This window comes from Solanum tuberosum, unplaced genomic scaffold, assembly GCF_000226075.1.
Source record: "Solanum tuberosum cultivar DM 1-3 516 R44 unplaced genomic scaffold, SolTub_3.0 scf00184, whole genome shotgun sequence".
NCBI classification, from domain to species: domain Eukaryota; kingdom Viridiplantae; phylum Streptophyta; class Magnoliopsida; order Solanales; family Solanaceae; genus Solanum; species Solanum tuberosum.
The window spans coordinates 65,871-78,593 of NW_006239109.1; the positions used below are offsets into that span (position 1 = coordinate 65,871).

At 34.1% G+C, this 12,723-nt stretch overlaps 3 protein-coding genes across 3 annotated transcripts; 2 read left to right on the forward strand and 1 right to left on the reverse strand.

The window, feature by feature from the left end:
• Positions 1-68: 68 nt before the first annotated feature.
• Positions 69-3,919, forward strand: LOC102585739 (protein RER1A-like). Its single transcript, XM_006354784.2, has 3 exons — positions 69-552; positions 3,268-3,448; positions 3,567-3,919. Exons 1-3 carry the CDS (start codon positions 197-199, stop codon positions 3,618-3,620), a joined length of 591 nt encoding a protein of 196 aa, XP_006354846.1. The 5' UTR covers positions 69-196; the 3' UTR covers positions 3,621-3,919.
• A 1,177-nt stretch (positions 3,920-5,096) lies between these two features.
• On the forward strand, positions 5,097-7,791 carry LOC102586071 (uncharacterized). Its single transcript, XM_006354785.2, has 7 exons — positions 5,097-5,947; positions 6,037-6,090; positions 6,237-6,368; positions 6,456-6,564; positions 6,769-6,810; positions 6,902-6,958; positions 7,065-7,791. Exons 1-7 carry the CDS (start codon positions 5,802-5,804, stop codon positions 7,587-7,589), a joined length of 1,065 nt encoding a protein of 354 aa, XP_006354847.1. The 5' UTR covers positions 5,097-5,801; the 3' UTR covers positions 7,590-7,791.
• Positions 7,792-9,647: 1,856 nt separating this feature from the next.
• Positions 9,648-11,096, reverse strand: LOC107061969 (probable carbohydrate esterase At4g34215). Its single transcript, XM_015312048.1, has 2 exons — positions 10,620-11,096; positions 9,648-9,905 (listed from the first exon to the last, which is right to left on the reverse strand). Exons 1-2 carry the CDS (start codon positions 11,094-11,096, stop codon positions 9,648-9,650), a joined length of 735 nt encoding a protein of 244 aa, XP_015167534.1.
• Between the last annotated feature and the right edge of the window lie 1,627 nt (positions 11,097-12,723).

Genomic DNA, 12,723 nt, shown 5'->3' on the forward strand with positions numbered 1-12,723 from the left:
ATAAACAAATATTTATATCGAGGGATAAAAATTAAATAACAGCATAAAATAAAACAGAAAAAACAAATGACCTGTTTAAAGCACATCCGGGACTTGTTCAACTTCCCCTCATTGCTCTCGCAGTCTTTCTCAGATACCATAAATTCCTAATTCCTTTCGGAACAAAAAAAGAGTAAAAAAGTAAAAAAAATAAAAAATGGACGTCGGTGGCGGTGCAGTCGCCGGCGACGGTGCCTCTTCTACTTCCTCCGCCGTGTCTCAGTGGACCTTCACCTTATCACAGCGATATCAACACCTTCTGGATAAATCGACACCTCACGTCCTTTATCGGTGGATCTTCTTCGCTACGATCGCTTTCATCTTTGCTATTCGCGTGATCATGGTTCAAGGTTTCTACATCATCACATATGCCCTAGGAATCTACATAATCCAGCTCCTTATTGCTTTCCTTTCCCCTCAAGTCGATCCGGAAGTTGACGGTCCTACCCTTCCCACTCGCGGATCCGATGAGTTTCGCCCTTTCGTTCGTCGCCTTCCTGAATTTAAATTCTGGTGCTTCATCTATCTCACTCGTTTATGTGCCAATTTACATATCTTTTTTTTGCTTACTTGTGAAGTTTAGATTTGTTTGATATGCATCTGCTTTGCGATCTCATTATGTAGTTTGATTTTCATCTAGTTTCTGATTTTTGACTTTGACGTGAATAGAAATCAAATCTGATGGTTATTTTTGGTAGGAAATCAAATCTGATGCTAAGATTTGTTGTAGTCAAGGTGTGGATTGCTTTAAAAAGTCAGATTTATATTTTTGGGATTCTGATGATTATGTTCTAAATTAAGAATTCGCATTTTCAAATAAGAATTTGTACATTCCACTGCATAGTTATTTTTGGAATCTGCTGAGAAGTGTGTTAGTTGATGAGTTTAGTCATGTTGTTGCATATTCATGGTTATGGAAGTTTATGCCCTGCTGAAAAAAAATTCTGATATGTTTGCTAATTGCTACCTATTCCCGCCTTCACATGATGATCTAGGATCTGATAAAGAATAGAAGATTCGGAGTGGAAAGAAGGAAAACTACTTTTCTTAAACTATTTTGTAGTATGACCTTAGCCAAACTTAAGACACACAGTGCTTGGAGGAATTAGCTTGAGACCAAATGGGGCATCAAGTTAACATTTTTTTTTTGTTTTGACCTGGTATTTCTTCATTTTTTTTTTCAGTGGTGCCTTTGACCTTCCACTCTATTAATATGCAACATTGGTTGAATTATTCAGCATTTGAACCTACTAACTCCATCGATCCAGATTTGTATCGTATAACTAAAGAGGACCCTCTAACATGAGTTTCTCCATCATGCAGCATGTTATGTGTGAGATTGAGATAGATAGCTTGGGATGTCTGATTTTGTTAAATTCAATCAGTACAAGTTATCGAAGAGTCTCTCAAAGCTCAAAAGCATGAAAATGTGTTGCATCCCTTGTACAAAAAAAGGGTGAAAATATGATGCATCCTTATTCTGCCCTAGAACTCTTTTCCTAGCGTCAATTATGGATCTAATAATCATGTCATGACAGGATAATAGATTAATAGTATCACAATTAGCTGTTTTGTACTGCCTACATAACTTTGATAGATAGGAAAATCCTACTTACAAAAAAATGAAATAAATGGATAGAAAACTCACGTATTATTACTGATAAAAATCATGTGTTGATTGCACTGAGCATGAAGCAATTACATAGGGCTTGGTTAGATCTGTTTACTGAATTGGCTGTATAAATAATGTCATTTGTTTTATTCACTGTACTTGTTTCTCCACCATTTTTTTTAAAAATAAAAATCCTCATGTTGCCTACCATATCTTTCTTTATTTTCAAGATATTTTTAAATTTAATGACGGAATGAGCTCTCTTTTCTTGCAATATGTCTTTTTACTGGAGTTGAGTTGAACTCATGTAACTAGGATAAATGCTTTTTATTTTTTTTTGAAAATGGTAATTGTTTCTATTTTGGAATTCCCTTCTATTTTTGTAGAACAGTACATAGGTTGAAAATGATAAATGCTTCTTATTAACATGAGGTGATTTAATGGGGAAGTTCTGTGATTATATGGGGTAACTTAGGTGATTTTATTTGGAAGCTCCCTGTTATATGGGACAACTTATCTTAATCAGTTAATAAATATAAGATAGTATTCAAGAAGTGTTGTCCTGATCATGGGATTATGTTGGTCCATTCCTGCTATTAGGTTATATAGGTTTTTATGGTACAATTTTGTCAATGTTTTTCAGTGAGGCAGTACCATAGTCCTTGGCTTTTGTTTTATGATGTGGCCATCCCCGACTGAACACTTATAGTGGCTCCTGTGTCAGTCTCTTTCATTCCTCTCGTTAGACCATCTATAGCACTCATAGCTACAGCCCTAACTTGATTATTTCCTAATAATTGATGTTCGTCATAAGCCACATTAATTGGTTGACCAACACTATCATGATGGTCAGTGTGTCAATCAATCATTATAAGTTTCTACAGGTTGGAAATGTCCTAATTCAAACTCTCGATGTTTTCAAAATTATTTTATGTTTTTCAAAATGTTCAGATTGTATGGAAGAAGAAAAGTAAACTTGGTGACCAGCTTCTGACCAAACATGCTGATCACCAAGTCTATTTGGTTCCCAGCCAGTAGTTCTTTGTCTCCCAGTAATGGTTCCTGATCTTGATGTTTGTAATAGTTTTAGTAGCCGGGATGAATATGAATTGTTGACCTTGAGCTTTTGTGATATGCTTCAGCCAGTGCAAGGGGAGAGCAGAATCCTTCTAACCTTCCTCCTTTACACACTCTTAGTTATCTGAATTTTGTTATTTCACAATATCTTTAGGTGCTTTATTATTATAAAATGATGCTTGGTGTCCAGGCCAGCTTGAGTGTACCTCGAGTATTCCACTATGTACCTGATGCAGTGTTACTTTCCACTTGCACATGTACTAGGTAACCTTGCCCAACCAAGGCTAAGGTGGATGGTATTTGAACCCTAATCTCCAAGGTTTGCACCTACTTCATTGACCACTAGCCCACACCCTTGGGTGCGTTGCACTCCAAGGATTCCCATTGAAGTCAATCACTTAATCATATAGCAGAACTTTTTCATTGTGCACTTCATTTATTTGCCTATACTTCTGTTAGTCATAGTCATCATCCAAATTTTGTTGGCAATATCATCTTCTTGAATTAGTAGTTTGGCATAATTTACTTTTCCTTGGCAGGTACTCACTATCAAAAGCAGTCTGCATTGCTTTTGTGTTGACATTCTTCAGTGCCTTTGATGTGCCTGTATTTTGGCCAATTTTGTTATTCTATTGGTTGGTACTGTTTGTTTCAACGATGAAGAGGCAAATAATGCACATGGTCAAATATAAATATGTGCCCTTCACATTTGGCAAGCAGGTACATATAAAATTTAGCTCCTATTACATTGGTGTCTTTTCACATCATCCGGCCTGCATTATCTCTGTACTTTACCCATAATATTCTGAAAATGATTGGAAATACTTCTTTTCTACAGCGTTACGGGAAGAAAGCGCCATCAACTGATGAGAGAAGTGTTTCCAAACCTTGAGGTTCAAAGCAGATTTGAGCTTTTTATGGTGGGGAATGAATTTGTTTTAGATACAAATTCGCCTAGATGGCTGTATTTTTTCACCGGATAGGTTTCTGAGCTTGGGTTATGTCATTGAATATATGATTATCAATGAATTCTTAGATTATAAAACTTAGTTCTCCTAGAAGCTGCCACGCATCTTGATTCTTTCGTTTATCTGTAAGCTAGCCTCTGGATGTCAATATTCATTTTCTGAGCTCATTCTTGAACCGCTCTTATTCAATTCAACCTTACTAGTTTCTAACTGGTTTCACATCCTTGTTGAAGTTCTTGTGAAATTGTCAAGTACTGCTGCATATTAATTTTTGCCGATAAATTGTCATGCACCATAGAGCAGCGAAAACTAATCTTCCAAGGATTGATGCCCTATATACCATTTCTCATTTTGATTCACCTCTAGTAGAAGATATTTTCTTGATCACTATTGAACTGCTGCTAACCATAGGATTTCTGCTGGTTGTAATCTCTGTGTTAGTGTAACGAAAGTGAAATCTATAATTATGATGCAGCACTTCTATATGATGGAAAGGGACGGTATAAGCATAGGAGTAATTTTTTGAGTTTTACTGTTGGAGATTATAGAATCAATTTTAGGGGCATGAATAGAGGTTGTCATTGGTATCTTTTATCCTGGAAAGATAGGACAATTATTATGTGAGGGGCTTGGAGAGTCACAAAGTCTGTAGACCTGTCTTCCATGTGATGCGCGCTGTTCTCAAGTCGATGGTTATTTTTCAATTACAGGGTCGAAAAGTAGCTGCTTGTGAATTTTATCCCATTTATAATATACTTAGGTCTTCATTTTTGAGGATAAGTCAAAAATATGATTCTAAACTTGAGCAGACTGGATAATATTTGATCTTGATATGCATTCATCCCACCCAGTATGATTTGAGTATAAAATTATCTCTACATTTGGTACATAACATTATTGTAGAAGGGAAGCCTAGTAGTCTGTACAGTGATGCAATGTATAAAATGAATGGTTGCATTTAAAAGGGGAAATGGGTCACTTTCAGCTTAGTTCATTATGAATGTAATGCCAATTACTTTAGAAGATTGGTGGAGGACCACCATTTATTTTGCCAGACTCTATCCCAAGTACAAATCTTTGGAATCTTTTGGTTCTCCTTTTGGGGGTTGCCAATTTGTACAGATGATTTGCTGATATTATTAATCTGAAAAAAGGGGTTTGCATTGTGATCATATGCTTACTCATTTGTGTAAGCGGAGTTCAATTACGTTAGTGATTTCTTTCCATCTGTTTAACATCATTGGACAAAGCTATATCAGCAACCTATGCTAGTGTGAGGCGGTAGGTATTCAATATAATAATTAAAGTGCACACAAGTCGAAGGGGATTGCAGAGAGGGGTCCCTCAACTTTGGAGATGAATAAAATGCTATATTGATAGCTCAAAAAAAAAAAAAAACAGAAGGAGAGGGTAGGTTTGTGGTCTTCAAGGGAACAAAAAGTTGGTTAAGTATTCATTGCTAAGTAATAGTAGTACATAACAGTTTACTTCATAAGAGTACAGTATTATAATAGCTGATTTGAATGATAAAACTGGCTGTTATATTTTCAGCTGTCAGTTCTGTCACAAAAATGACAGTCCTTGCATCCATCACTAACAGTGTAAGTGAGCCTATCATATCCTCTGTTAGAAAGTCAGTCTGGTGCCCGAAGTATTCCGTGTTTATACAGAATTCAGTGAAGGACTACACCATGGTCAAAATGCATGAAGAAGTAAAGGGGATTCAACATATAACGCATATACTCTAATACGCATAGAACAAAATACTTATCTACACAGTGCTATATTTCAGCGAAAGGGTGGCCCCCCACTGGCAAGTAGTCTACTCTGATTTAAAGCATCAATGCTTGATTTCACAACTCAAACTCGTGACCATACGAAGACAATTTTATTGTTAACCCAACATAAATAGAGTAGTATAAAAAAAACAAGAAAAACAGTTGTAAGTAAGTTGTTTCACTTAAATTCATCAATTTCCTTCACACACTCATATTAAAGGCAATAAAAATTCATCTTTTTTTCTCTCAACAACTTTTGTGATTTGAAGTAAAACACTGTGCAGCTTTATGTTCTTTTTGTTTCTCTAGAACAAAAAAGAAAAGAAAATGGAAGGTGGACTCCCCATGCTAAATTGTCTGTTACAACACACACTTAGAAGTCTCTGTACTTGCTCTGACTCTTCTTCTAATGCTTCTGAGTGGGTCTATGCTGTTTTCTGGAGAATTGTCCCAAGAAATTATCCTCCACCTAAGTAAGCACATTTTAATAATCAAAATTTGAACATTACTAATTACACAAGAAGAATAGTGTTAGTGAATTGTTCTTGATTTTTTGTTGCAGATGGGATCATGGAGGAGGCTTGCTCGATCGCGCTAAAGGAAGCAAGAGAAACTGGTAATGATATTAGTACTAGGAGTATTTGTTTTTGTAAATTGGAGTTACGGGATAGTCAACCAACTGAGCTACTAAGAATCATCTGTACTAGTGGTATTTGTGATTTTTAATTTGTGGGCTAATAATTTGATTTTATTTTATTTCAGGATTCTTGTTTGGGAAGATGGTTTTTGTGACTTTTATGAATGTGAAAGATCGAAAAGGGAATATGTAACGATAAATTTTGGTCCTGAAATCTTCTTCAAAATGTCTCATGAGGTTTATTCTTTTGGTGAAGGGTGAGATATTTCATTTTCTTGTTTAATGAGTAGAATGAGCTGCAATTCCCTAAGCACATGTATTAAACTTTGTAATATAATTTTCAGATTGGTGGGCAAAGTTGCAGCAGATAATAGTCACAGATGGGTGTTTAAAGATGCCCCAAATGAGAAAGATTCAAACTTTATTTGCTCATGGAATATGTCCATTGAAGCTGTAAGCACTAGTAGTTCTCATTTCCTCTTCACCAATGGCGAATTCAAGATTTAAACTTTTTAGTATTTATTTTTAATGTTTAGTGATTTTTCCTATATATATCTACGTCCCTGTCAAAAAATATTGAGTTCAGATGAACCGGCTCAACTCGCTCTCCCTCCTTTTACAATCCTTATGAGTTTTGTGTTTGTTCTTTTTTGCCAGCAACCAAGAGTCTGGGGAGTTCAGTTTAATTCAGGCATTCAGGTAATGAAAGTTCAGCTAATGAGAAAAATATTATTACTCTTTATGTCATTTCAAAGATCTTAATTTAGGAAAGTTTCTGTTTTTTTGGCAGACTATTGCTATCATATCTGTTAGGGAAGGCATAATTCAGCTTGGCTCATTTAATAAGGTGTCTCTCGTCTCGTATCTATTGCTACTTGACGCGATTTGTTCCTTCTTAACGCTACGCCATTCATGTGTTTTCACTAATAACTGGTTCATATGACTACTTGTAGGTATTTGAAGATCATAATCTAGTATTAAGCATTCAGAGGAAATTCAGCTACCTTCAGAGCATACCGGGCATTTATGCAATTCAGAGACCTTTTTTGCCAATCCAACATCGATATACTTACAAGCCAAACAATGTCACTCTAGTTAACGAGACGGATTATCAAATGGATGACAAAAACCAGCTAATTGGGTCGAAAAGAGTTCATGAGTTTCCGTTCAAGTCTATTAACTTTGGCTATAATAGCCCACAAACCATGGCTAGTCTACCTTTGTGGTCGATGCCTATAGCAGCACCGTCTTGTTATGGTAATGCAGTACATGAGATGAGTTCTTTACACGACAGAGTTACGAAGAACACTACAAGCAAGGATGTCAAGGTTGTAGATGAATTAGGCCATTTTAAGTTTGAGACAGCTGAGGAAAATGACCAATTTTCCTTAAACCAGAACTTAGGCCTGGAAAATAAGGTAGTTGAGGTTGGTTTTAGACAGTTGGGAAAAGGAGGGGCTGCTCCAAATCCAAATTAATTGCAGTTTAGTGCAAGTAACAAACTGCAATGGGGTCTAATTACATAGGGTCCTTTTGGTGGTTGTTAATTAGCTTTAACTTGTTGATAAAGTATTGAGTAATTTGTTTGTATGGTATTGACATAGTAATCTTTAACAATTTGTTCTGTTCATATTATTTATTGGATATACATTTTCTAAGAATTGGGAACATATTGTTTGGATTTACTTTTTTAGTGGAGACGGATCTACAGTGTAATTTATGAATTCACGTGAACTCAATAACTTTTATCAGGAATTAAGAAATCCCGTGGATAGCTATAAATATTTGAATGTGAACTCAATTATTATGTATATATTAACTTGAGGCTGTTGTAGGCTTATGTCATTGTTTTTTTTACATAAGTTGGTCATCAGAAACCACCTCTCTACCAGGTTCTCTCTACCTCAGACATCACTCGTAGAATCACACTGAGTAAGCCGTTGTTTGCCATTGTGCACCACTTTCGAACTATAGAGACGTCAGAGCCAGGATTTGAAGTTTATGACTTTATGAGTTTGGGATTTTAGTCCTTTTAACTTTTAAATTGATGAGTTTCAAATTAATAACTTATATACATTGAATGAATATTTTAAGACAAAAATAAAGTTCGGAGCAAAACTAATGGATTGAGCTGAACATGTAACCAGAATCCTAGCTCCGCCCCGATTCTAAGGTTGTAAAGTAAGGTAAGGGAAGAAAATTATTGTCCTTTGAAAGAGTTTCCCTAAATGAATTGTCAGCTACTGTCCTTCCATTCAAGAATTTAATTACTACCTATCACATCACTGGTTAGATCAGCTCGATGTTGATCTTTGCCCTACTTGTTAGTTGTTTCCCACTTTTCTAATTAAAAAAAAAAAAACAGTTACACCAAATTATTAAAAAGGACCAGCTCTGGACCAATGCATTCACTATTAATATGTTAGTACTCCCTCCGTTTCGTCTCATATTAGTTGTCCATTTTCATCTTTACACGTCTCTTATGAAACTATAAATAAGGACAGTTTTATTGATTTGAAACGGTAGGAGGACAATTAATAAAGATTAGGGAAGCAAGGTTCAAGATTAGATTCTATATTTAGGAAGTAATTATGATATATGAGTCTTAATCTTGGAAAGTAATTAAAACAATAAAAATAGACAGACAAAGCAAAGAAAATTGTAGCACAAAGACAGTATGGATGGTCCCTAGCCTTGGTATTTTTTCCTTTTCACTATTTTGGGGACAAGATGCTAATTATATTCCATGAAAATGTGAGTACAGATTTAATAATACGTGTTGTTTTATATATGCTCTTTCAAAGGGTCCCTACGTTACCAAAACGTTACACCCTTAGAGAGTGCATAATTAGAGTGCAGTTTTCAGGTTCGACTGAATCAAGTACATTACTAAAAACAAAGATTTTTTTATCACGAATTAATATTTTGAACTCAATTTTTATCGAACCAGCTCACTTGAAAGTCATATGGTGGAAAACATAATTTCACTAAAATACTGGAAAGCTTCCTAATTTTTCATGTAAAAAAGCTTCTATTTTTATTTATTTATTCACTGATTCAATCAAAATATCTATAGGAATAATCATTGAACATTTCTCGGTGGGAAATTTCAAAGGGAAAATAATGATTTTTTAGTAATGGTAGCTTTAGTCCAAATATGTATTTATCTTAAGAAATTTATTAAATATATTATATGTACAAATTGTTCCTTTAGTATCCAGTAATTTAAAAAAACTGAAATCCTAAACCATAAATTTCAAATTTTGATTTGGTTTTCATAATTCAGGTTCAATATATGATGAAACTTGTACCATTACGAATGCATACAAGTAGGCCAAAATGCGAAACGAATTAATTTAGTATCAAAAAGAACAATCTTAACAAAGAAAAAGTGGAGTGGGACCTACATTACACGGACCTCTCAAAAATTGTTGTTACACTCGTGTCGCATCTTCTGAAAAATGCTCTACTTTTGGGCAATCTGACACATACCTGACAACATTTTTGGAGGGTTCGAGCAACATAGACTAAGACTACTAGCTACTCATATGATAAATCTTGTTAGAATCAAATTTAAGAGATTGAAATTTGGTGTTGAGAAATGCCTGAGCCATCATATTACCAAGTTGGATTTGGCCTTGAGTTGTGAGATGAAGCCCATCTGATTCCACTGGTAGACCATTAGCATCTACTTTTATTACATTTGGAAGATCAATATCCATCTGTGCTTGTCTCACTACATTTACAAATTTAAATTTTCTATCAAATGGTTTTTTTGGATAACGTAGAACAACCTGCAAAAAATAAGTGTTTTAGTTTACTTCTCTACAAAAAAAAAATGCAGATTATAACCAATTGAAATACAATGGTAGTGTAAGAATTATTCACCATGCTATTGCTTATAGGTTTAAGAAAATTGAAAAGGAATTCTAGTTGTTTCGATTGAGTTTAAGTTGTGTACGTTAACATTATATATATTGTTTACATCATTGGGTGAAATTGAACTACAACAATAGGTAACTCTTCATATCATTTATCAAGACTTTTCATATGATAGACTAGAAAAATAGGTAACTCTGAAAAATGAGAACCACAAAAATAGAGCAAGAACATGTTATATCTAAGCTAAATAGCATAGATAATATAAAATAATTACACAGTCAATATATATAACTTAAATCCGTGTTAACTAATAAGGATTATCATCTTACACAAAAAACATTTGAAAGAGAAAACTAGAACAATAATGTTTTCAAATTGATACTTATACCTTGAATTTGTTCAAAAGCATGTATAGGTTCAATTCTTCAAGAAATGTTGCAACTTGCAAGCACAATAATAGAATGAAACCTAACTATACTACACAACTAACAGGAATTAGCTATGAAATTCATCGCTAAATAGCCAGTAGCTAACATGATTTTTTTATTACCCTTCACAAATTTGTCGTTAAATATGATTAATGTAGGTTTTGTACCAAAATAGTAAAAGAAGTATATATTGTTTACCACAATAACAGGAAGCAGAGGAGAATTCAAGTCATCGCGTAAATCTTGAATGAACTTTATCACTTTGGCTTTATAATATCTTGCTGTATACTTATCCTTTGTATCACTTTCACCATGAAACCACAATAATCCTCTAATTGTTCCTCCATGTTTTAATGAAAACTTAGCTCTACTTATCAATTGATCATAAGGCATATTACCGCGAATCCACGCATGAATTCCAGTACCTGATTTAGAACATGGCACTAAACCAATAACTCCAAAATTTGGATCTTGTTTAAGAATTGCATTAGCAAATGCCATTCCAGGACCAACTCCACAATTATGAAGACAATCAACCGCGTAATTAAGAGGTTCATGTGCAATTTCCCACTTGATAGTTACACTTAATCGAAGAATATTGTTTGGATTAGGTTGACATTCACGAGGTATTATACCATCCCATGTAAAGTTGTGTACACCTCCTTGCCCTGCCATGTTGCTTTGTCCTGCTAATATGAATATTTGTTTGTTCAATTTGTCTGTGCTTCGATTTGTAATTAGTAGATGATGTTGATAGTTATGACTTGTAATCCACCTTAAGTAAAACAGAAGAAAAACAAATATCAATATTAACAATATTTCTTCAGATGCATATTGTAACTTCTTGTTGAAATTGAACAATATCGTCTTCATCTTCACCTTCATTTTTGATATTGTCCCAGCTATAGTTGTACTTGTTCAATTGTTCTTGTGGTGGAAGAAGCAAGAATAATCACCAGACATTAATTAGAAAAACCATAATTAAAGAAAAAAATTACTAGCAAAATGCTAAATAGAAACGACTGTGTGATTTGGTTATAATGGAACTTTTTCTCTTAGATGGAATAATCTGATCAATATGCAATAACATATATAGGCTTCATGCTAGGAGGATAAATTAGTGGAATTAGTGCATGAACCATAAATTTTCCAAATTAAGAGGATACTTGCATCTTTTATTATAGGCTAGGCGGATGAAGCGTTACTGCACCTAGTTCATCTGAAATTTAATACTTTTGACGTGAAACATAACTTTATGCATAAAAATTTAGTACTAAAATTGGAACCTACTATTTTGAAAATATGATCATTCTAAAAAATTTACGGATTAAATTCATAGAGCTTAAATCCTGGATCAGTTTACACTAGTAAGGTTAGATGGAATGTCTTTGAAAAAACTCCCATGTTGAGTAATCTGTCTTGACAATGGGTGCATTAATCTAAGCGAAAATAATCTGCACAATGAATTCTTGAAATAGGCTTGTTGACACCCAATTTTGGACCTCCACAATATAAATTAATCATCGAGCTTCTTAAAATTCCAAACTATTTGAAATAATTGACTTTATAAAATTTAAATTATTTTCAAGTTAGTTTTATGTAATTTTGTCACTTTTTTGGAATATTTGAATAATACGTGTATATATTTTATATAATTAGGATATTTTATAAATATTTAGAAATCATTCCAAAAAAGATTTTGTTTTAATTAAATATTTGATTAATTAGTTTGGTTATATAATAGTTTATATGTTTAAATCATTCGGTTTATAATTAAGTTAATTATTTCATTTCGTTAAGTTTAAGAAGCTCCTTAATTAATCTTACTTAAATTCATCTTAGATTTTAACCGGATTTGCAAATTAAATTCAATGCAAACTATATTGTGAATTTTAATTGGCTATAACCTTAATCCATTGGCCAAATCCCCAATTTAAAACCCAATCAATTTCTTCAACTCATTTTGAGACCAAGAATTTGGGCCCTATATCAAAACAACCAGCAGCCCAACTTCATAATACCAAACTGACCCAATCCTAAACTCATTACTATAACAACAACAATATATACAGAAACCCAATCCAATCCCCTAATTTTAATAACCCATTCCAGCAGCTTCCAACGTCAATAATACGGAATCAAATTCACGGCGTCTTCACGGCCAAGACACGCCAGAAGCAACTAGCAGACGGCGTCATCAATTTCACATTGACCAGGTGGTATCCACACAGAATAGTTGATCCCAAGCAGCAGAGAACACGGTAGATACACGGCGTGAGGAAGCGAGCAGTACGTTGCAATT